Below are 26,279 nucleotides of genomic sequence, written 5' to 3'. Positions count from 1 at the left end.
CAAGAAAACGTGCCGTGTTAAACCATGGAGTTACTTTGCTACACAAATCTGAAAATGCACATTTTAAAGGTGTGCTCTTCTTTAAAGCCTTAGAGCTTACGGTGTTCAAACTCTAGAGGGTCCCCTGGTGTCATATACAGTAGGTGTGTTTACTGAGGCTGATTCAAAATCATCGCCACCATTTGGAACCTAATGAGCAGACTCATTAGACCTCTGTGCGGCTGACAAGACACATCCCTTAAGGCCTAGACTGTACTGGAAACTCCCTGGAATTGGTAAGACAGGTTGAGAACGTGAAGCAGGCTCTTTCAGTGTTTGCTGTTTTCTTTCTCCCTATAGGCTCGGAGTAAGGATATCCTTGTATCTGCAATTCAAACACAGGATTGTTTGCCCATTAAGCTCTGGGCCCTGGCGCAGGGATATAAATGCTTTAACCTGGATCGGTGGTACTGAATAAAAAACCTGCACAGAGGGGATTGTTAAGGACTAACAACCACCCAGGAAAGGCACATAAAAACAATCAGGCTAATAGACCATGCACAACAGTGGGTTCTGGATGTTGATAACCCCCAGCAACTACACAGGCAGCTGTACAAGAATTCTCTCGCTTTATCTGGTAGGTGTTCTGAAATGGCAAAGAAAGGGAATCTGTAAGTTTCTCCTTTCTTATAATGGAAAACAAAGGCAGTTGGGTTTGTTCCCATTCACCTTTTCATAATTTTGTTTAGGACCCATTTCGCATGTCTGGGGCATGCTGTGAAGCGAATAACCGGTGGAAAAGCAGCGCTACAAGGGAGATAACAGCTTGTAAACAGGGACGTCACCATTTGCAAATTCCGAAATTCTATCAAGAACAGTTGCTCCTTTTAGTCTAACACCTGGTTGAAGCAAAGCCTCTTTTTGTCCAACCCACTTAACCAGGTATAAGCAACTCAGCACTCCAGATGAAGTTCTGCCGTGATAAGCAAAAGTTTTGGAGATTTAACCTGTTAACACTGACATTTGCCTGAAAACAACAAAATATGCTTGCAATTAAAAGTAAGTCAATTAAAAGCTGTTAAAATAAATGAGTAAAATGCGATACAAAAAGAACTCAGAGCTGTCTCCAATAGCATTAAAGCTCAAATTAAGAATCACAGTAAAAATACCGATATTAAAGGTGTGCAGGCAGACAGTAATCAGGTTCTCTGGTGCCCAGTTAGCCTCCACAGCCTAAATCACTGCCAACCTGCCAACTGCACATTAAGACATGCAAGATGGATGGGCTCTTTCAAGCCTCTTTTCTAATTAAGAAAAAAATGAGAAACAACGGGTATCTCTGGCAATGCTGATGACAGAAAAGCCAATTAAAACCTCTCAGCATACCTGCAGTGATAATTCTTGCCTGATAATCAAAGAAAGAAACTGATGAGTTAATAAACATATGCTGTAAATAAGCAACTCCCACTTTTAGGTGAAGATGTGTATGAAGTAAGGAAAGAGGCACCCTTGTAAAAATCCATAACCAAACCAAAAACATTAATTATTGATTTGATATTTTATTAACTCTTGTCCAGCCACAAAGCTATGAAAGATGGTACTGTCTTATAATTTCTTTATCCACCTATTTCACTATGTTAAGGCTTCATCAGCGTGACACAGATACCTCTGATCAATGCCACTTCATACTCTAAAATTAGCATTTGAACCCTGAAGTGTGTTCTTTGTCATAGCAATTATGTATTTTCACTGGGATAGGGCTGAATTGGTCCAGGCAACTCTTCTTCTTCTGAAATCCGTAGACGATGTAGGGTGGTGGATATGGTTGAGAAGATGCGAGAGGCGAGGTTACGGTGGTATGGACATATCATGAGGAGGGACATTGAGGAAGTAACAAAGAGGGTAATGGAATTTGGGTGGAAGATAACAGGGGAAGAGGCAGGCCTAGAAAGAGACGGATAGATTGTGTGAGAAAAGATATGGAGGTATGTGAAGTGAGTGAGGAAGATGTGCTCGACAGAGACAAGTGGAGAAGAGCAACCAAAGCAGCTGACCCCAGGACAGTCTGGGACTAAAGCTGTGAAGAAGAAGAAGAAGAAGGGCTGAATTGGTCCAGGCAACTGAGCTCCAAAAATACAAACAGGCCAGGCTCACCTCCATTTGAATTAGGAAAATTAAATAAAAAAAAAACAACCATACCTATCTTTACTACGAGTGATCAAGAGATAAAACACATTAGCCATCTCCATCATAATTACACTCATGTGTAAAAAAGGGCTTCCACAACTGAAGTTGTGTCCTTCACCAAGAAAATGACGTTGCTCAGAACAAGTCATGTGGACCTCCAGTGGAGACGAGATATAATGAACCACGAAAAGATCTACAGCAAGGGTGATGATGAGGGCAAGAACGGATGTCAAGAGAGGAACAGTGGGAAGAGGTACTTGTTACGTGAGTACTGTAAATACTGAGCTAGGTCAGTGAGGGTGGGAGTGAGCTTCAGTTATAAACTCAGTGTGAAATGTTTATTTTCACGATTACCTGATCACTTACATAGTATGTAATAATATAGATCCTGTACGCGATGCATTTTCTGGGGGGGAGGCGTGATTTCTTCAGTGGAACTTATCCTAAACTCCTAAATGTTATTACACATGCTGGTTTTCTCTGAGCAAAGAAAACAAATAAGAAAAAAAAGTACCTTTTTCAAAAAGAACACAAAAAAGGGGAAAAAAAGAACAGAGAAAAAGCAAGGGGATTTCTAATGGCCCTTAAACGAAAAGGCGCTACATACTTTATGAACTGATAGCTTAGGTTAATGACTTCAGAGGTGAAACCTCACAGCTTCTGTCAGAGAGTAAGAGATGGGGAATCTGATACGTGAGAGGGGCTGAGCAAGAAAGCGAGCCCGGGTTACTCAGCAGATTGAAAAACAGCATGGAGTGGTGTGAGCAGTACAGGAATCAATCACTGAAGGAATCTGACCCACAGCCTTTTCCAGTCACTGATGGGGGGATCAGGGGTTAATGACGCTGGAAGAGATCCCAGCAGCTATGGGCCAAAACGGTTTATCTGAAATCACTGAGACCACAGCCCTGGCTGCTGATGTATCATTTTACTTGAAAAACGAGAAAAAAAAGTTCTAAAAAAGGAAGCATTTAAGCAGATAAAGTGATTTTTTTCAATCTTGGGGGATAAAAATGACTGCACATTTGACAGGCTGAAGTGGGCTCTACAATAAGAGCGAAGCACAGAGGTACCATTGCCTTTTATTAGGTTAGAACGGCTTTATAAACTTTTTCGACTCCTCCGAGGTAGACCTCTTTCTACTGCAGGGCCTTCTAGATGGGTGTGTAAATTGCTTTAGAAATGCATCTCAAAGAATACATTTTTCACTTTAACTGGTTTAGTCTTCACTGCCCTGGAAATGCTCTCCATCACTCAGCCTTTGCAGACTTCGAAAATGAGCAGATTAAAGAACTGTTGAGAATTCTACATCTGTCTTCACCCTGTCACTGTTGTCTTCAGGGGGCACAGGCCGGCCAGCAGTAGCAAGTGAGCTGTCACAGAAGTGTCCTTTTCTTCTGGGAAATGTAAAACCTGGGCAACCCACACTTCTCTCGACGGCAAACAGGGGTCTGGACTTGCACAGTGCGAGGTTTTATCGAAACGTACACAATCCGTGTGAAATTCCTGAATGAAATGAAGGAAACGTGGCCTGGAATGCCAATTAGAACTAAAGCGTTATTTTGGACGGTGGGAATACAAATTAGACTCACAATGCAGAGTAGTTTAAGTCATTTTATATATAAATATATCTATATGAGTTGTTGTCTTTGATATAAAAAGTTTCTGGACATTTTGCACAGTAGCCTTATTTTGACTAAGGCTGCCCTGGATATTGGGTAGTCAGAGTAGTGCAAGAAAGTATTTGCTCCTCTGCCATATCATTAGCCTGTATCTACTGGAGTACAGCTTGAAATACAATAATAATACAGTGCAATATAATAGTAAGGAGTATGGATCACACTTCCCAGCCATATGGTTGAAGAAAACACACAGTTTTTTTTTTCAAGAAAATGCTGGATGAGTTCCCTGGATCAATTAACTACTAACTACCAAACGGGCTAGGTGGCACAAACAGCCGTGCCTTGTTTTCACCCTTTCTTTTTCTGAATTCCTATGTTTCAACAGGAGTTAGTAGACGAGAAAACAGCGACGCAAGCCCCGAAGAAATAAGTGTGCCAGGGAAGAAAAGGCTTCATGGGAAGCCAAATGTGGGGATCGGCAGTTTGAAATAACGCAGAAAAGCGGCCAATTGAGATATACTGTACAGTATAATGCGGTTTTAACTTTTAAAAAAGTTTGTACAGGGCACAATTAATTTAGTCATTACAGACCACTTATCAGTACACAGAATACAAAAACTGGTGTGGTTGTAACACATGGAAAATCCAAGAATCCAAAAATTACATGGAATCCAAGAACGCAACCAATATTCCCGCATCTTGCTTTTCCAGTGCTGCAGTAATGAATAAAAGATTATTCCTTTGGCTTTCGTTTGGGTCTTTTTTTCACGTAGGAAATGAAGCCTGTCAGATCAGTGCTCTTCAGCAGAACCCTTGGTCATTTGCGTCAATAAAACTCTCTCTGTGTTGTTTTTTTTTATCTCCCGCTGATTTTTCACCTTAAAAAACCATCAGTATTCGAGCAAGGTGTCGCAATCAAACGCTGCCTTCTGCCACGGAGCACTTACAGGTTTTATTAGCGACAGAGGCTGAATCTATTTTTTTTTTCTAATGGATGGAATTGAACATTATCAGACTTATCAGTTCTGTTCTAGTACACGATCACAGATATGTCAAAGCCAGGCTGTTTGTAATAAGCAGATGTCACCCTTATATGTGAAGAAGAATAATTATAAGAGTATGGAGCAGCCAGATGTCACTCCTGCCTGCTTCTCTGTGCGTGTGCGGGGAATTCTTTAGTGTGTCAGAACGCTCTGTTAACAGCAGAAGCTCAGGTGGGGGTGTCAGAAAACATGACGCAAGATTAACTGGTGACAACGGCAGTGCAGCATCCTGATCCCTGTATTAGCAATTCTAATGTTCAACATGATGAGCTGGAGGATCGGTGCGGATACCAAAGTGTAAAACACTTCAAACGCATCAACGTCCAGACGTTTACGCGTAATATCAGGAGGCGGTTTAATGGCTGATTAAGGCCTTGTGTCATCGGTAGCCGACAGTCAACAGGTCGTCATCGACCGCCTTTTCCCTTTTTTTTTCCCACTGTGCTAGGAAGTGTGGCTGTACCATTCTGCTCACTGAAAACCTGGAACTGCTGTGGGCTCTACGTTATCAGACATTTGGATAAATGCTTTTAGAAAGTTCAGGGAGTTTGTGGAAAGTCTGTCCATCCACGGCCCAGAGATAAATTCTGACCTCATCATTGCTCCCAGTTTTGTTCAGTTGCTTAAACTATCCACATCTGTTACTAACAGCAAATATGTTGCTGTTAATGTGCTCCTCGTTGTCTGAAGTCCTGTGTTAGACCTTTTTAAGGGTGGTATTATGCTGCCAGTCATTCATTTAAAAAACACCTCACCTAAACAGCTTTTTGGCAGCTGATAGTCTGGCCGATGTAGTTTACTAAGAGGACAGTAGGCCCTTTCCCACTTCATTCCTGCAAACTTAAAATAGTATCTAATCATTTTGGCACAGGCTAGCTCAGCACGCAGTGAGTGGAATTCAAAAGTGCAATCAGAAATAAAGCACGGCAGACCTGTAAGAATGTTAACAGGAACTTACTTGACTCCAAAAAAACGGCACTTACCGTGACACGGAGGCAAAGCAGGGATGTGAAATGAGTTTCAAGGATAAATACTGTCGCTGTACTGTACACATCAGTGAAGAGGAAAACTGCATTCAGGTTTATCAAAGCCAGAACTTACCATATACATAGAGGATGTAGTCATCGTAGGACTCTCCCACTGAATTTGACGCAATGCAGCGGTATGTCCCATTGTAAGACTTGTTCAGGTTTTCGATGTACAAGTCTGCGCCAGTTATGACCGCATGGGCTGGGACATCATCATCAACTTTCATCCAGTTAATGCGCTGTGGCCTGTAGGCACAAACACGGAGGCTTAGGACTTATGTCATAAATGGCAGAAAATGACATGAAGATTCAAGTGTAGGTTTTACCCGATGGAGGAGAAAAAGACAGGAACTTTCTTTTGGTGGTGGTGACAGATCTCATTGAGCAAGAGAGGGGTATTAAATTCTTCATTAGTTCACCATGTGTTGCATGACAAGGCCACCCAATGGAGGTAACTGTCAGTGTTTTAGAGAGCTTGGCCAAAAAACCATGAGGTAAAGGCAACTTTCAGACTACAAACTGTCCGCAGCAGGGCCAGCTTCTGGATGGGCTCAGGAAATAGGGAAAATGTAGAGGGTCTGGGCTGGGGGTAGCACTCTGTGTCCATTACTTCTAAAGCAATCACTTCTGAAGCTTCTCAGTGAGAGAGTAATTGCTGGTGTAGGTTAATATAATGGGATTGAAAAGAACACCTTCTAAATAAATTTGATGCAGGTCTAGACAGGAAAAAAAGAAGCACTGGTCACAATTTCAGCAATCACTAAGGGCTTCTTCCTGGAAACCATTAAAAGATATTCTAAGTAAAAAAAACATACAAGTAATACAAGTAACTGTCCTTAGAATAAATGGAATTTGCTCGGCAAACGTGTCCTAATAAGTGCAATGTTTACTAAGCAGGAATCAGATCAGTACATCAAAGTCAAAAAACCTCAGCCCCAATATGTCACTAGCACTGCCTGAGTCAGGTAGGTTATTAGTGTAGGAGGAAGTGACAGATTTATAATGCCAACCTTGTCAGGCTCCAAACTATTCTTTGTGCCGTAGTCTGTGAATAAAATTATCAAAATGATTGACAGTTTCTGAAAGGACAACCTTCTTCCCATTTAATAGTCTTTGTTTTGTGACATTTTATTCACTAGTGGGATGCAAAGCTGTGGCCCATCAGCTACATTTTTTTAATTGTGTTCCTTTTTTTAATAGACGGGTGGCATGGCTGCCTTACAGAGCTGCAGTTCTGGGTTTGATTCTCTTGGGATGGGGAACTCTGGGAGTCTACATGTGCTGTCCATGTGTTTTTTTTTCTTTCTCCGGATGCTCCAGTTTCATCTCGCCTCCCAGAGACCTGACGGTTGGGTTTGATTGCCCACACTAAACTACAGCGCCAGGCCGGAGCTTACCAAAAACAGCCTGGCATGCTGAATCACACTCACACTTGAGTGACACATAGGAAAAACTCTGAAAACTGAATTTTTAATGTTTTAAGGATTACGGACATCTGAAATTAAATCTTAAAAGTTCCTACTTTGTGTTAGAACATAATGGTGATGAAAGATAAAAAGTGGAATAATGACAGGTAAAACTTTAGCTCTTTGGGGACCTTAATTAATTAAAACAGAAACTTTTTTTTTTGCTTTCCCTCGGTTAAAATTGACTGATATTGTCAGTATAAAATGGAAATTTAAACTGACCTGTACTGGCAGTCCGAAAAATATCTAAAATGATTTTAAGCACAGTTTTGTATTTCTGTCTGTGAGTTTGCATACTGTTTGTCATTTCCCTTCTGCCAGATGCTAGCACATGTCATGACATCTTTCTAAATGCGACCCATTAGCTACACGCCTCTTTAACTTTCCTGACCATTGAGTATCTACTTTAACACTGGATCGTACTGTAGAAAGTGTGCTGGTGGAATTTTGGTGGATATAGTCTGTACATGAGAAAGATCTTCTGGGAACTAGACCAAAACTCTATTCACATGAAACCCTGTGCTGCAATTTTAGAAGAAATTGGAAGTACAGCCAGATTTCAGATCCACTCTTCGGATAGCTCTCACTGTCTGGTGTGTGGGGTGTACAAAGATGGTAAACAAAGCCTTACTTTGGTTTGCCATCAGCTTTGCAGGTCAGTTCTAGATTTTCCCCTTCTCTTGTCAGCCCTTCAGGGAAGCCCACGATGATTTTCACTTCCGGTTTATCTGCAGAAGAAGAAACTGCATGAGATCGACCACAAAAAGTTCCTATTGTTTGGCCGAGCGATTTCTGAAGCAGAGTTGGCTGGGTTCCTGTTTTAACTGCCACCTGGCAGAGATTTGCTTTTCACCTTTTGACTGGAGATGCCTATGGAAGGAAAGATAACCTGGAGGAAGGCAACATGCACTTAGTGCCTGTTAACTCAGTGGGATCAATTTCGAAACCGTGTTCTCCAGGAGTTGTAACAGTTCAAATATCGGAAAATAGAAAGCCCTGGAAAGGTGAATTCTTTTAAGAGGACACAAATTAGCGGCAGCTCACATGGTAAATGACAAATGACAAATAGTTCAGATGGTAATCACGAATGCCTGACACCTCTAAATATGGAAGTGTACTCTGTATGGATCATTTTTTCTGGGACCGGCCAAACTCTATTGACATGCAACCTGTGCAGTAGCATACTGTAAATAGCTCTGTCTAGTTTGGTCTCTAAATGTGTCAACAATCTGCTCGCCCAATATGTTCCCAACTGACCCTTATGGTCAACAACTAATAATCTGTTCGCTGCCTGTCCCTTTAAATTACAGCCTACTAGAAGGTCCATTTCTCTTACAGCAATGGGCAGCAAGGCAGCAAAATATCACGAAGCCAGTGGAGAAATGGAAGTGATTGCAATTTGCTGATTTTTAGAATGACAGAAAAGTTTGAGTAATATTCAGCCTTTCTGCTACATGTCTTGATGCAATTGTAAGTATAATGAAGACTCATATATACCTGTACCCAGTAATGCATTTTGTATATGAGTTCATGTATAGACAGAAAAACAAATATATTGTGCATATACAACATACATTTAGAATATATATAAACAGTATTAATGTGTGTCTGTGTGCAGAACCACAAGCTTCAAAGGGTAATGTTATTTCAGCATTAGGAAATTGTGGCTTTTTCCCTTTTTTTTCATCCAGCTTCTCTCAAAAGATAAAGCATGTCTCATATCTGTAAGGCAAGGACCCAAAAGAGACAATTTCGAAAAGCAATCATTTACAGAATGTGGTTGCAGTTTTACTATCTCTCCAATCGACAGTTGTGCATGACCAAGCAATAAAAAGGTGACTTAAAAATACATACAAATGAGAGGCCGTGAACTGTGTTGCAGCTGTACATTTTGTTTTCTGACATTACAAAAAAGAAAAAAAAAAGAGTTCAAGACTGTTCTTTCTATATTAACAATATTTGTATTAGATACGATGGGAGAAATCCCACTTTTCTTTCTAATCATTATGAAAAAATGCCACTGATGTTAACTCGCCAACAAAGTTCATCACTTACCGGATTTTAAAATATATCACACTGCTGTGCAAATTTTATTCACATGGTGTTTTTTTCTCACCATTATACAGCCACTGCTAGCAAATGCTACCACTCCTGAGCATAAACTCCCCATAGAAAGGACTGGATGAACGAATAAATCAAATGCAAATAATAAACAGACTTATACAAGAGATCAAGCCCACCCCTAAAATTCACACCCTGGCGATCTGAACATCTGTAGCGTTTGCCAAGGGTGTTTTTTTCTGTTAATCTTGGATACTATAAGCAAATGCTAATCAGCATCTATCTTGTCTGTTTGAGCTGCTTATTTGAGGAGTTCCCAGAGCATTCAGAAAGGGATGCTTGAATGTTGCCAAGACTGCTAATGAGAGCAAGACAAAAAAAACAACTAAACGAAAAAAAGGAGTAAGCATGGTCCTTCTTTCAGGTTGTGCTCCGACACTAAGGTTTATTAATGAGCCTGTATATAAAATCCCGAGTGGAAAGTGATCCAGTGCCATTAAAAGCAAAGCTCTGCCATTAAATGGAGCTGATCAGACTTGAGGAGGTTTACAACAACAGTTCTGTAAGTCTCCAAAAAAAAAAGGCGATAAAAATGAAGCAGGATGTCATGCTAATGTAGCTGCTGATCTTTGCCTCTCACTAAGACTCTGTCATCTCCCTGTAATGCAGGCCTCTCACAGCTCATCGTTCTGAGTGCAGCAAACTCTCATTTTAAATTCTAGCACCAGAATTGGCTAAATTCCAGTTCGGGCATCCTTGATTTGGCTTTACTAAGATGTCCTCCTCTAGTTTGAGCAGTTAAGTACTTCTTCACTTTCCACATTTGCAGCTGTACAGTATATTCAGCAGCAAGCTCAAAATGGCTGCTGAACTCCACAGTGTGCAGCAATTGAGTAATGGGGTTCCTCCTAATTGTAAAGAGCTATAGGATTATTCAGGAAAAAAGTGCTGCTTGAAACCAAGTTATTCCTACTGTACTACATACTGTAACTTTATTTGGTGTTGCTTTTATTTTCATGTATGACACATTATTTAACAGTAATTTCACCTCGGGATGCCTACCTTCTACTGCATTCTTTTAACCCTTTGTAAAAAAAAGACACTTCATCCCATATTTTTCCAGCAGAGCATTTCTTTCAAAACTTTACTGCTGACATATAAAATGGCTTGATCTGTAAATATGTCATCAAATTGCTCACCCAATATGTTCCTATTCGACCTTTATGGTCAACAAATAATAATCTGTTAGCTATCCAGGCCTATAAATTACAGCCTGCTGGGAACTGAAACAGTGATGTTTTTTTCTAATAGTGATGGACAACAGGAAGAAGGACATTTTGCCTTGTAATCAGGAAACGTTAAAGCCAAGATACGTTTTAAATTCGTGTTTAAAGTTTTGACTTTCAACCGAGATCCTGTACAAAGAACTGGATAATTAGTTTTGAGCCCTAATTCTATGAGAATGGGCTTCTTTCTGTCTTCTTAAATTTCATGACATGAGAGGCACAAAATGTTCAATGTGTTTTATTGTACATCTGCCTCAGCTCCTGAAACAGAGTTTATGCATTATGCATGCAGTTATAACACACTAAAGATAGTTTACTGATGCATAGATCCAGAAAAAAAAACCTTATTCTGGGCAAGTTACTTTTTCACAATTATGCTGGTGTTTATTAGACTCTCTTTTATTATTTGAAAACTGAAGTGGTACTGTAGATTTGCCTGCCCAACACAGCTTTACAAAGGGCCCTGGGGGCACTGAAATACCAAGCAGTATCATCAACTCATTTTCATCAATAGTGTCACCTTTTGCTCATATTTACAACATCTAGCAATACAAACATCAAATCAACAGCTCTACAAGAAATTGCTTTAATTCTTAAATGTGTTGGTATTATACGGCTGAAAAAAGGGTACTTCCATGGCAGAGACAGTCTTCAGCAGAAATCTGTTTTTTTTTAATCACAACACCTGTGTATCCAGACCCGTAATTTTACAGTACAGAAAATGTTTTCTTTTTTTATCCACTTTAATCCAAGATTGCTAAAATGTCAAGTTGCTGCAGATGAACTGATCTTTCCTGTCTTTTATCCAGAAAGGTCAGGCGAAGCTTCTTTCTTTTAAGAATAAATGAATGTGCTACAAATGGCAGAAAGGGTTTGTTAACCTTTCATTCAGCTCCTGCGCTATGCCACGTACACACTGTATTTTAAGACTTTACTTTTAATCGATAAAGCCATAAGAGAGAAAGCCATTTAATATGGAGTACAGCTGAACTATTTATCTCGCTCACTGCAGCCTTTTTACTCTAGGATTTCTTTCAAAGAAAAAAGCCTCACAAAACCTGCCATGCCCCCAGGCTCTGGAACAGTGTCCTGAGCGCTTTGTTTCCAACTGGCAAAGAGTCTGATCTTAACTAATTTGAATTCAATTAAGACTAATAAGCTTGTCCGCTTTCTGACAGAGCTGCTACCAGATGCGAGGAGAGAAATTCGGTAGCCGGGTGATTTCTTCGTTTTCAAAGACAACAACAAAAAAAAAAATGCAGTCCGCCTGGAGCAGAATCAGAGATTTGAGCCAAGTCAATACTCACACAGCACTTCTAAATACTTCTGCGCCTGGAAGTCTTTGACTGCAGGGTGGTCGAGCATGCAGATGATGGGGACTCCGTCATCCTCCTTGCTGACGGTGAGCGTGAGAGTACTTGTCACGGTGAACATCTTGTCCTCCATTTCCTCCACCACTGATTCGCCTGGAGGACAAAGAAGAACACGATGGTTACAGGACAGCAGTGTGGAGCAAGTGTTGGGGTGCGGGATTCCAAAAACCAGAAGGTTTGGGGTTCAAAACCCAGGTGAGACAGGGCTGTAGTGCCTTTGAGCAAGACACTTGATTTGAACGTCTCTAGTAACATACCCAGCTGTATAAATGGGTGCAAATGAAGGTCACTTTGTATAAAAGTGTCAGCCAAATAAATGGGCAATAACAATAGGAGTAATGGAATTGATAACAAAAGAAACTTGATGCAGATTCATTTTACATTTTGCTTCCCAAGAAGCAATTGGCTCAGTTAAGCTTTTCCACTGAAAGCTTGCACTTAAGTGGTAGGATTATAGCTTCATATATGACAGCTGGATCAATTCCAGTTTTGTTCTGCATTACTTTTCAAACAATGACAGCCCGAGGAAAGGTGCTATACAAAACTTTTGGTTCAGTGCGAAAACCCCATAACAAGAAACACACTTATAATCACATATGCGGTGCTTACAAAGACATCATGATAACCCTGTGAATAAAACCACCATCAATCAGGCCCTGTTGATCCAGTTACACAGGACAAGCTACATCACTCATCTTCTCATGGGACGTTACCCTTTCATGCTGAGAGAAATGTACACATTGTTTATGGATTAGAAACTTTCCAAGTCATACTCTGAAAAATAGGTCTCACGTAGACTTTTGGGGACAGTAGCCACTAGCACATCTGAGTGCACAACCAACCTGTTTAGTCCTCCACCCCTAACACAAACCCTACTCTTAACCTAAATCTAAGCAGATATTTCTGATTGACTGGTGTAAAGTGTACTGGATTCTGAGGCAACAACGATATCAAGGATACAACGAGTCTTTCCCTCAGGTATAAGTTTAAATCATAAAATCTTGGACATAGAGTAGTTCAGAAACACAACAATGGGGAAAAAAAGAGTGCTTAAGACCTTGAGGTTTAGGAGCAATGGCTTGCTTGATAGGGTAAATAATGGGTTTCCACTGAAGAATTCAGAGGTCAATGGAAGGATATCAGTTCAAAATTGCTTCCTGTCAAGAGCTATTATTTGTGAGACAATCATTTGCTTCCTTGCATATGACGGTTTATCTGGGCTTTATGAACTGAGATACTGTATGATGGCTGCATTTCAAGACACTGACCTGCAATGTATAAGCCTCAGTATCACTGAGCGTGACGTACACATAAGAACATTACCAAAATATAAATTATATTCTTTTTAGCATTTACCTCACTGTCCTTGTTTGTACAGTATAACACATGAAACACATTCATACATTCATACTGTGTCTATCTCTACACAGTAAGCAAAACAAATTATGAACTATTTCTTGCTAATATTATCTTTCCACAACAAGTGAAATTTCTAAAAACAACATTACTCACAGCTGTTTTATCTATACAGTGCTGTATGGGATGATAACATAATAATGGTTTAGCTGAGATGGAAGTCAGGCCCAGGTCGTCCAGAGAGATTCCAGCCGAATGAGAAAGAATTATAGGAAAGGTCTCCGAGACCAGACCTACAAAGCCCAAGTCCTGTAAATTCAACCACAGGTCAGCCCCCAAAAACGTTTATCTCCTAAGAAACGAAATGTAGGATATTGATCAACTGAGCAATTTCTGTAATTAAGGGTAATTTTCACCTTGAAGGCTGGAGAATTTTGTTTCAAATCATCTGTAAATGACTTAATTTACAAATCGCCTGCAATTGATCACAAGCCGTTTTTTTCAAGCCCTTTGAAATTGCTGGTTAAACGGTTTTGTATAAAACCCTCTGTATATGGGCTCTGTAGGAGCAGGATTGGAGAACGTTGAACAATAGGAATGCACAGCACCAGAATGTGAATATGTAGCAGACGACGACATTGCCACTTCATAACTGTAATCAGTCTAGATCAAACTGGACTCAAAACCCCTGCAGTGGGCAATCTGAACTTAGACTGAACTTGCATTCAATTTCAAATGCAGAATGATTTGGCATGTTTAATAAGCAGGCCTGTCTCACTGATGTATTCATAGGGACTGGAGTGCCAGGTTGCAGAGATCATTGCACTCTGCCTGTGCTCATGTGGTTATTCAATTGTTGCAGTGGCTAGGGGGCTTCATGGATGATACAATATAATTATACTGCTTCACTATTCTCATATTAATGCATGGCATGAAATCTTCAGTTTACATATGCATATGATTAACTAAGTTGTTGACATAAGCATACAAGTGTATGGCAACTTAGCACTCTAAAACATATGTACAGATTTATTTAATGATTTAAAGTTTCTAATGAGCCCAACATGCAGTGCTTCAAGATCAAGAAAAGTACTAATTAATCATTAATTAATAAGATAACGTAAGAGTTTTTGCTTCGGCAATTAAGAGAATATGTAAAGCACAATCTGACAGTTGAAAATATGACTTAACCACACAGAGCATTACAAACTGTAGTGTTTTACAGGAATAATGAGCCTCAAGGTATTGTAGCTTGCTTATATTAAAGTTATCCCTAGGGCCAGAAAGTTCAGCAGGTGAAACTAGAAACTTAAAATGCATTGACCCTGCTCTCCATTTATATCTACACAGAACACAGTACATTTTTAGTGAAAAAGCAATCTATGTATTGGGGTTTAGTCAGCTACTGACTTCATTAATTAGATTAGACAAATAATTGAACTTCACAGCTTTGAGTGTAAAATTATTGTCTAATGGAAACATATTTTATTTCTGATATCTAACCCATGCAAATAACGTTATGCTTTAACCTTGCCTTAACAAGCCAAAAACTAATACAGATCTGTTTTCTTTGTTGATGTTGAGACTCGATCACTTTTTTTTTCTCAAAAAGACATTTCAATGATCAAACACTGCTGAAATACTCCCTTCCTTTGAAACAGCTACACAGTTTCAGCAACTATGGCACTGAAAACTTTGTATTATCTATTTCACTCTATAAAGGTCAGGCTTCAAAGACTGTGACACATATTTCATGCCTATGCTGATGAAAAATGATAAACCTCCCCTTGATACAGAACTGCATATTATTTACCAAGAAACAATCACATTTATCACAGCCTGATCCCCAAATTTACAGTACAGCACCTCAATCACTCAGGGGGTATCACTGTGGGAAAAGCAGTTCGCTGTCAACCAAGCAGTGAAAAAGTAGGTTGCCACAATCTTCAAGTGTGACATGTCCACACACTTACTCCACCACCTGTAAGAAACAGTGTACAACAAAAAGGTACTTTTGCGATACCAGAGGGAAGTGGCAAACTAAGGATCTATTAAATAGAATTAGGAGGTCAGACTTTTTTTCCTGAACTTAATTTTAAAAGAACAAGAAATCTGCTGTAGATTGTGGGCCATCTGTCCACCAGCACTAGTGCAGTTTTTGGTCTATCTATGTGCAAACCAAGCTAATCTAATTACACCGTGATTTAATTTCTGCTGAGGAGGCAGCAGCCGCCTTCTGCTCTCCCCTTAGAAACCCGAGGGTTACTTTGTCATTGTATTTTTCAGTGCAAAATGTGTAAGGATGCCATCATTCAGGAGCAGTGATCCCCACAAGAAAGAAGCGCCTAATAATTAAATCATCATAAAAGACTTGAAATATCTAAGTTTTGAATTTTTCCTTCTGGACAACATGTCTAATAAAGACCTATCTGGGAAAGGTATACGAACAAAAAGGACAGGAATTATGAAAGGAATTATGACAGGAATAATCCAACTATAACAGCGCAACTCATTATGTGTGATGAGACATGCTGCACACTGTAAATTTTAAACAAATACATGTGGAAACTAGTGTATGTTCTACCACACAGTACGCTCACCACACATCAGCTCTCGGTGGGGAGGAGAACAGAGTGATGAAGCCAATTTGTTGATGGGGATTGTTAGGAGGTCATGACTGGTAAAGGCCAATGGGAAATACCCCTACTCTTCTCTGAAAATACCTTGTCATAATACCTTCCCTGAAACCATATAGAAAAATAAGATGTTTTTAGCCCATTCCTTAAACCAGTGGTTTCTAATCCTGGTCCTGGTGACCCACATACCTGCTGCTTTCAATTCTTGCACACCATCATTAGGTAACTGAAGCTTTACTTGATCTAAGGAGTTGATTCAATTGAATATTTGTATTTTGTTTCCTGTCACAAGATTTGACTTCACTTACAAAATACAATGGTAAAATCTTTAACACGTTTAAGAGCTGGGAACAAACAGCTCAAATTAATCTTATTCTTGTTAAGTCAAAGAAGGGTTTGACTGTGTAGCTGAGGGCTCAGTTGCAACAAAAACCAACAGGTGTGTGGATCACCAGGACCAGGACTTGAAACCACCGCCTTAAACACATCTTTGTTTTAAGCACGGTATTTTTAAAATAAAGTGCCACCAAATGACCATTTGTTTAAGAATACAGGCCTAAGATAATTGCAAATTCTTGCTTAAATGCACTATTAAAGTAGGCTGTGCTTTTAAATCTACCGATATAGTATACAGTGCCTTACAAAAGATTTCAGATCCTTCCGTGTTCTGGTGTTCCATTTTGTAGAATTATAAAATGATGCATGCATATTTTTTAAAACTTTTAAATCATGTTTTAATGTAAAAGTCAGCAAAAAGTAAAGAGGGAAAAAAAGTATTCAGACCCATGAAACCACAGGCACTAATTATAGCTTCAAGTCTCCACCAACTTTTGTACTCAGGACTCACTTTTTTATTCTTAAGCCACTCCAGTGTATTTCTGGCCTTGTGCTTTGGATCACTGTCCTGCTGAAAGGGGACTTTTTGTCCCAGTTTTACGTCTGAAGCAGGTTTTCCTGTAGGACTTGCCAGTATTTTATCAACGCATGTTCCCATCAGTCTCGACAAACTTTCCTGTCCCCGCGAATCAGAAACAGAACTACTGTATGACATAATGCTGATATCCCTACGCTTGACAGAGGATGGTGTTGACGGAGTGATGTACCGTACTATGCTGAGCTTGTGTCAGATGTAATGCTTTCCATTTAGACCAGTAAGTTCCAATTTGATCTTGTCTGATCGCAAAACCTTTTGGCAGTTTGCAGTATCAGCTTTGTTGCAAACTTCATGCAGGATCTGAGATAGATTCCCCACTCTGCCATACAGGGCAGGTCTGTGAAGTGATACCGTTGATTTATGTGCATTCTCCACCCATGGTCTCATTATAAGGAAGGAGACCAAAAACTGGGCAGTGTCTTTGCAGCTTGATATACATTCCAGTCCTGAGTAATCAACCTCGCCATGTTCAAAGACATTAAGACGGTCTTTGAATGCTGTTGTTCATTTTTCTTGATCTGTAATCTTTGAAAGCTCCACGGTTTTCATGGTTGCATCTTTGCTTGAAATTATTCTCAAATCATATGAATTATTGCACACAGAACAGATGCAACTAACTGTGTGGTGCATTAAGTAATTGGGCGTGTCTAAATTAATGTAGATTTGCTACAGTAAAAGCTAAGAATAGTTATGCAATCATGACTTTCTATTTTTCTTTCATAATGATTATTGCCTTTTGGTTTTATTTTTGAATATGTGGAATATGTTATGTATACCACAACTATACACAGAGGTTAATTGCTACTTCAAAATGTCATGAAAGCAGCAAAATGTGAAGATGGAGCATGGGTCTGAATAGTTTTGCAATGCACTGTATAACGTTAATAGATTCACCTTGGAGTTAAAAACAGCTTTCTCCATCGTGCACTGAACAACTAAAAAGACAAATAGTACTCTACACTAGAGTATTAAATAATACTTAATAATAATAATTATTATTAATATAATAATAATTAATAATTATTAATAATAATACTAAATAATATCCTAGGTTTATCTGCTAGCTTTCTGCATCAAAGTGACCTGCTGGCTTAATGTTTAGTGCAGGTGCTTTCAAATCACAAGTCTGTGGAAACAAAGCCTTCAGAAATGAAGAAACCTAGTGTCAAGGTCATAACAAATCCTCCTGGCCCACCTTCCTACATTCAGAGGGTAATTAAATCAACTTTAAGGTTTATCTTACATGCTTTTGACTTATCAAGTATTTATTTAACTTCAATTCATATTCCACTCTGGAATAGGTTAATCCACATAGGTCACTTCAGGTAACAGGGTTTTAAATCTGCAGAGGACACTGGATAATTGACACCACTGCTTCTGGAGATGCAGTTCCGCTGCCCAGTTTAACTGTGTTTCTGCTTGATCCTTTGAGAAAACTCACGTGTGCCTCTGTCACATGGTCTTGTGCATAAAACCAAAGGAAGAAACAAGATAAACTGGATGACAGTTTCATCTTTTAATCACAAAACATAACACAAAGATATACCAACAGCTGTTTTTTAACAGATTGTGCTTAAACAGAAAGTAATAAAGATAAATCTAGTTGATACGATGAGACTTATGCATGACAAGGACATTTATTAACATATATGAATGAAAAAACTAAATTATTGCCATCAGGCAGGACAGGTGGCTTTCAAACAATGAAAGATCATGGGGGAAAAGAATATGAATATTATAATGGAGAAGTAGGTGGCTATTCCTTCTTGCAACACAACATTGCTTTCAACAGAAATCCGATGGAATTTACATACATTACAAACATCTTAGAAGGAGAATCTACCCCAATTCAGCTATATTTCTCGCTGAGCTGATTTGATCTGCATCTTTGATGAAGAACAGCTTTATTGAAACAACAGCAAAAATCAGATCCACCACTCAATGTATTGTTACAGCTATTGAAGTGCTATCGACGTGTGTCAGGATCTAGAGACAATGTTCAACATCTAGCCAGTGTCAACATTTGCAGTTGCCTATTAGAATTAATTAAGGCCTCATGACTCTCACTTTAGCAGGGGACCAACATGTCTATGTGATTTCTGAATAGGACCTATGAGACAAAAAACACATAGAAGATTTCTATGTCAGACCTGACAACAATTCTTTTTAGGAAAACATCAACCCAAACAACACTCTCCACCTTATCAAGCGCACTGAACATTAGGCTTGGCAACAACAACTCACTGATTTGCCTGATGAACAGAAACAAAACCTGGGAACATTCATTGTCTAAACACTGGCACGTGACTGAATATGTCCTATTCTGTGCCTGGAATTACAAATCAATACATTATTAACCCACTTTGTTTGATAAAAATGACTAGATGATCGAAGAGTTTACTGATCACAAGCACAAGACATTCTGTGCATGGCAGAGTGACCGAAACTCCACACAGGCGACGCTGACCCACCAACAAGCACACAGGCAAACGGGTAGACAGATAAGGCAAAGAAAATTCAACATCTTGCAAACAATAGCCTTGACTCCCTTCAAAGCCATATTAACTGTTTACAGCCTGAGTACCCAAGGACTAGTCCATTTGAGAACTAAGGAAGGGGAGGACAGATTCAGAAGGACTTGGAATTTATGGATGATTTAAAGTATCAGGATGGAGGACAGACCTGTCAACATCAGCGCTCTCAAATAGGCACCATATGCAGTGAACATCCACCATAAGCTGCATTGGGCTGGTCATATCATCCAGATGTCAGACACCAGACTCATAAAAATGGCCCCTGAATGAACTGAAGGTATAGAAATAATATCTGGGAAAGGCCAAAGTGTACAAAAGATGTCAGAATGGGGAAGCCAAGTACTGTAAGAGAGTTAAAGACCACGACTGGGCTGCACAGTCAGCAGTCAGATATCTCCAGTGACAACTACTGCTCAACGTGCCAGAGAGTGCTCTACTGGTGCTCACTAGGTAAAATGAATATATTTCTGAATGCACAAATGTCCCATGAGATTCATCATCTTCATAAAGTGGGGTGTATCCACATGGAAAATAAGTCAAAAACCATAAAGTCTAGTCTTCAGGACTGTCTAGCACTACTCATAGTTCGTGTTAACAGGCTATTATCACAGTATTTCCTGTGCTTTACAGAGCTCCAGTGCTTCTATCCCTATTCCAATTTTTGGCATCTCTGACAGCTAATATCCTCTAAAGCTGACCAAGGACATAAGGTTCTCTCTAAGGGTTAGGAAGCCTCAACAACTGTTATTCAAATTTGAGTGAACTCACTGCTACTTTTTTTCCAATTTGTGACACCTGGCCTGTTCAAAATCATTGCACATGCTGCGGATTAATCCTGGAGCTGGTTAAGCAAAGTTAAAACCCTCTGCTTCTTGGCTTTCATTCAACGTGCGCCTTAAGCGTGAGGTTTTCAGAAGAAAAAAAAAAGGGAGAAAAAGAAAATATTAAAACATGACCAAAAACAAGCCAGATAAGAAAGAATAAATAATGATGGACTAACTGGCTTTACATTGTAGGGTGTCTGTGTGTACACTACCAAGTTAAGTTGGTGTAACCTTTAAATGATATTTGAAAAGCTTAAATATCCAAAAGGTAATTAGGTTGAATGATGAAAATGTTTAATTAAAAATAGATCCACCCAGCAGGAAGGCCAAAAGCAATTTATTGCCTCTGAGTGTTGGCTTTCTGAATAGCAATGTCAGGAGTTGAAAATGGCTCTCTTCTCTGTACTCAATTAAACTCCAATACTCACTAATAAACTCACTGCATAGAGAAAACACAGGTCCATGGTCAATCTCTTGGGGCCTTCGGCCGCCCACTCAGGAAATTGACATAGTCTTAATCTGAGATTTATTTTGCACCTCAGATTAAAATCATACGGGGAGAAAAGATAAAAACTAAATATTAATAAGACTTAATAATTAATTGAAGTGTTAACAACTGCCATGTGTCCTTTATAGTAAAGGATTATGAGGATTAACACATTACTTCTAAGATTATATGCAGTTTTGGTACTTGCTGGCACCTTGATCTGATCAAACACAACAGTAATGGAAGATTCATAATCTAAGCCATCAACCTGTCCCTGAGAGCATCATTGAGCTGTTACTCCCTGCTGCTTAATGTGAGAATAAATTTACGAGCAGATTAAAACATGGTAGTTTAAGCCTTTCACAACAGCCCAAACAGTCAGCTCCAATCATGTGGGCAGAATCTACAGGGTGGGAGCAGTTTTTTGTTTTTTGTTTTCCACATAAAGTACAGCCAGACTGCTCACTGGGATAATTCGCCGATTTTGATGGTTTCTTGTTTTAAGACGAAACCATGGGATGCTTTTTTATCTAACAAAATAATTACGTACATTATCATAAACACAGCAAAGTAACAAAGAGAGAAACCCCCCTTTAACGGTAAGTGCCACTGGCGAGCTGCTCCTTCACAAAAACAGGGCCAAACGGCCCGAGCAAACCATAAAAAAAAACTCAACGAAAATGAATACGCACAGTGAGATTTTTTTTTACCAACCTTGCAGCTCTTTGCCTCCCTTCATCCATCTGATTTTGGAGGCCGGCTTGCTTCCGATGGCGGAGCAGATGATCTCCGTCTCGTTCCCTTCGCTGACGATGTCCTCCCGGGACTCGATGATGGGGTTGCCTGGAGGGACTGACACCAGACAAGCAGCAGTGGGATGAGAAAGCCGGATGGCGGCAGTACTGAGCGGGGCTCAACCCCAACACTAGCAGGTGGGACTTTGCTAAGAGGAGATGCCAGCACTGCAGGTTACAATGGGACTGGCGACACCTCACCGGAAACTGGGCTGCTTCAGAAGACGATCTCATCGCTCAAGCTAGAGCTCAAATTGTTTTTATGCTGGCCCATATTAGTACGTTAACCACTTTCTTGAATGTGGATTCTGATTATTCAAACAGGAGAGAGTAATTAACTTATTCTGCCATTTGCATAGCGTTGCCCCACACTTAGTGCACTTAAGGGGTCTTAGGATTTGCAACAATGAAAACATTGAAGCTGGTTCAAGTCATTTGCTTGACTCAAACAAATGACCTCCAAATAATCCCATCTCCTTTCAAACACTTCAGCATTTTCAAAGCCATAGCACAAAATGAACTTCTCAGACACCCCGACTTGATAAGCGCTACATCTCATCTTCCAGCCCAGTCTAATAGGATGATATTGCCTCTTCTACTGGCTCTGAACATATGCAAGTGATATTTAAAGAAAAGAGAAAAGTGGGTTTTAGTTGTCAAAATCTCTGGCCTTCAGAAATCATAACACTCACTTTTTTTTCCCTTTTACAACCACTGTCTGACAAGACTGTTTTGTGAGAGTTCAGAGAGAGTTCACATCTTGAAAATCCACTAAGTGCTTTTTTCAAGGAGTTATCAGGAAACAGGAGTTTCTTTCTGACGTACACATTAACAGAATGGAGGGCAGGGGCATGCTCCTAATAGGAGTAATTAAATTAAAGGTTCTTTTAAGACCTTTGAAATATCAAATGGATATAATTAAACCCTCAGATCTGAATTCCTGCTGACCAGTTCACATTCAGAAACACAACAGGAGAAAGGGGCTTTATGAATAATCACTGTTAAGTGCATTTAACAGACATTTCAAAGCGTGGACATTTTGTATTTTCATGCACATGCTCAAAATAGTCCTGGTCTTTTATAGTATTGGAAATAATTATGTAAATAAAAGTGAGTTACATTTACATTTAAAATACTTCCATGTTCCAATGAATGCATTATTATAAAAATATGGAAAGAATTTGGAAGTTAATGTCTTGTTCAGATGACAAGTATTTTGCATAGGTTTTTGTTTTCTAAACCACTGACATTTGGTTTTTATCAATCTTCTCACTGCTTTATGCAATACAGGTCCACAGGGGAGCCAGAGCCTATCCCTGCAAGCAACAGGCTCGAGGCAGAATACCGTACACCCTGGACAGGACCTCGGTCCATCACAGGGCACACACAGACACACCAGGGACAATTTCCTCAGAAGCCAATTAACCTACCAGCACGTCTACAGACTGTAAAAAGAAATCAGAGCAGCCGGAGGAAACCCACACAAACACAGGGAGAACGTGCAAACTCCACGCAGACAGCACCCCAGGACCTGAACCCAGGGCTGCGGCACTGCGAGGCTGCAAGGCTAACCACTGCACTGCCACGCCACCCTCTTGTTTTTATGCTTACATATGTTTCTCAGTGAAGGACAGTGTAACAGTATACCAAATATCCTTCAACAGTTCCCACATTTTCCATTTCTACCATGGCTGCTGAATACTGACTGGTACAACAATGTCCAGTTTTACTATGAAACGCCCGTCGCTAATTATTTCCAGACGGCTCAGACTTGGACTTGTCTGTAAAGACCATCTCGTCGCAGGTGAGATTATCCCCCTGTTTCATTTCAGCCTCCTGTTTTGATGCCTCTCCTCAGCAATGCTTTCTGAGTAGCTTTGTACTCACTGACACCCTTTTCCCTAATATTTATCCAACTGTTTCTCAGATCTGAGTCACCCCCCAGTACCTGCAGATTTATCCTATCAAGCAGAGTATTCACTGTATTGAATCTGACATTTACTGGTTTTGTGGAGTCTGGGTTTTCATCGTCAGGTATTCCTATTGTCAAGACTACCAGCATCACAAACACTCCCTGGAATCTCAAACACAACAAGGAGGTTGGGAGCCATCTGCTGAAGTGAAAAGCCTTCATTAGCTAAACCTTTAACTTCTATACAGGTGGTTGTTGTGTGTGTATTTTCTTCCTAAGAGCCATAGTTTTCACCACATGTTTTAAACTCTGCAATGAAATCACTGCCTGTATTTATATAAGCTTTGAGCTGTTGTTGATGGGGTTGATCTGATGGGGTGCTTGTCTGTATAATTCTGCATTAAATAACGTTTCACTTGTTCAAAAAGATGTTAACCTATGATGTGCCATTTGCATTATTTTCCCTCATTTTTGTTTCCACAACTATTTCCAGTATTACACATACCAAGGACACAGATATTTGTTTAAGTTGCAGGACCTGGGTGACAAACACCCAGGGGAGGAATTTTTTTATTGTCTTCAAGCACATGTCTCAATTGTTTTAACTATTTTTGTTAGCAGGGCGATTTCTTCCCTCTGTGCAGAACAGCTGAAGCATTGCAGGACATCATCTGCTGTGGCCCCGACTTGATAATTCCAAAAGATTTCACAGATCAGTGTAATTGCCAAATTTACCTTTCCTAACTGATCTAAGTACTGTCAATCACATACTGCAAGATCTGTTCCAGGATTAGGTGTGATTGGCAGACCTCATTATGTTATTGGAAATTACTTCTGGACTTCACGGGTTGTGCAGAGACTCACTGTTCATCCATGTTGTGAAAATATTTGTGTGAAATTCTCTATTTACATTCCTATCGCCTTCATAGTGCTGGAACACATAACATTATGTGGGTGGAATAATTTAAATGTTATTTTCTTCCTATTTAAAATTCAAGCTGATGACAACTTGAAAAAGCAAAGTAACCAGGGAACTTTTTGACAAAGAAGTTAATAAAAAATTACAATCTGCTCTTTAGGTGTACTCAGTTAACTACTGCTGACAGCTCCTTAAAAACGAAGACAGGTGAAAAACTACACCTCTTCTGGGAACATAGTAGCTCACCAATTACAAGATTGTGTAATTTGATGTCAACACCCTTTACAAAAATATAAGGTTTTAGAAACATCTGACCTAGTGATAATATGTCATGCCCTAATTAACAAGTAATGAACTTTATTGCTTCTCCTTGGAATAACTTTTCAAGTTGGCTGATAAAGTATGTACCTACAGTATATACTGTCAGTGCTTTGGAACATTTAGAGACCAAGAAGTCACATTTCCCCCCCCAAAAAAAAATTCCAGTATACAAATCACACACACTTCAACATGTCACGAGAATATCCCTTGTCCACAGTTCACACTTTTATTTCTGGATCCAAAGACCCTTGTCTTTTCTTTGAATTAGGTTTTGCATAAAAAGGGGGAAAAAAATGAAGACATCCTACCCAGCACTGTTAAATCAGCATAGGCTTCCTGTGGAGGGTCAGTGTAGAGCTGGCACACATATCTCCCTTCATCAGAGAGGGACACGTTAGACAACGACACTCGTAGCTCATTGTCTGAGAAGTTCACCAGCTGAAACCGGCTGTCCTTCAAGGCTGTCGTGAGATTAAACAAGAGAAAAAAAAGGCAATAAACATCTGAATTTCAGACATATACCACATACAACCAAACATTTTCTGTTCCTTAAGCTTGGTAACCCATTGATTCAACCATTTTCCAAAGCTGTTTCCCACAGACGTCATGTCTAAGTTCCAGTTCTGGATGAGGACCACTCAGAGGGAACCAGATTCTCATCTGTGCATCCAGGCGTTAGGGTAGGAAAATCGACTGTTTGCACTGTTGCCCTGCTAACTGATGCGCCGCTTGCCCTGGGCAGCCAAAGGTAAAATTTCAGGGTTTTTTTTTGTAGTGACTAAACCGCTTGCTGTTTAAATCTAGGGTGATCGCAGAAGTCACAAAAAAAATAGACAGGGCACAAATATGAAGTGCAAAAGCCGAAAAGAGGACAAACATCCTACAAATATAGCCTAACTGTAGTTTTACAGAAAATTCCCCACTAACAGTACTGAGAGGCCTAAGCCCAGCCTGTTTTATGTTATACAGACCAGGTTTTATTAACTAAAGAGAGAGAATGACTAACTCTACAGTGTGACTGCCAGGTTAAATACACTTAGCAGCACCCTTGACTCCTCTTGATGGACAGGTCAGACTCCATTTAACAGAGTCAGAGTCTGCAATCTGATACAAAATGGCAGAACAGACAGGAAACAAGGAGAACATCGAGAATTAATGCACACTTAAAATACCAATGACAACATCCAATACACAAAATATCACAATGAGATAAAAATAATACTTGTTAATAATAAGGATGAATAAAAAAGCTAAACAAGAGTCCTTTCCTTTCCAATATGTTGATGGATGGCAGTGAACTTGGACAATGATGATGATGGACAGGTACATGAATAGTGATTATGACAGACCTCATATAAGGTCAATGTGACTTTCATGACATACAGTATGTCTGTTTTTCACAGCACAAAATTACATCTGAATATCCGGCAGCACACAATAAACTATATCCTAAACACAAATCTAATTTTGTCACCGTATCCTTAGTTCCAGGGTTCTGCATTAATTAGAAAGTGGAA

General features: G+C 39.7%; 1 protein-coding gene across 1 annotated transcript in view; it reads right to left on the bottom strand.

The window, feature by feature from the left end:
- LOC148816836 (cell adhesion molecule 1-like) overlaps positions 1-26,279 on the bottom strand; it is a 315,115-nt gene that overhangs the window by 49,274 nt on the left and 239,562 nt on the right. The window contains exons 4-8 of the mRNA XM_088939476.1: positions 25,071-25,223; positions 21,531-21,668; positions 11,980-12,138; positions 7,957-8,053; positions 5,933-6,105 (exon numbers count right to left, since the gene is read on the bottom strand). Coding sequence (XP_088795602.1) covers positions 5,933-6,105; positions 7,957-8,053; positions 11,980-12,138; positions 21,531-21,668; positions 25,071-25,223 — 720 coding nt within the window. The remainder of the gene's footprint in view (positions 1-5,932; positions 6,106-7,956; positions 8,054-11,979; positions 12,139-21,530; positions 21,669-25,070; positions 25,224-26,279) is intronic.

Source organism: Atractosteus spatula, chromosome 22 (genome assembly GCF_055471065.1).
Source record: "Atractosteus spatula isolate fAtrSpa1 chromosome 22, fAtrSpa1.hap1, whole genome shotgun sequence".
NCBI classification, from domain to species: domain Eukaryota; kingdom Metazoa; phylum Chordata; class Actinopteri; order Semionotiformes; family Lepisosteidae; genus Atractosteus; species Atractosteus spatula.
This window is presented reverse-complemented; position numbering and strand designations above follow the sequence as displayed.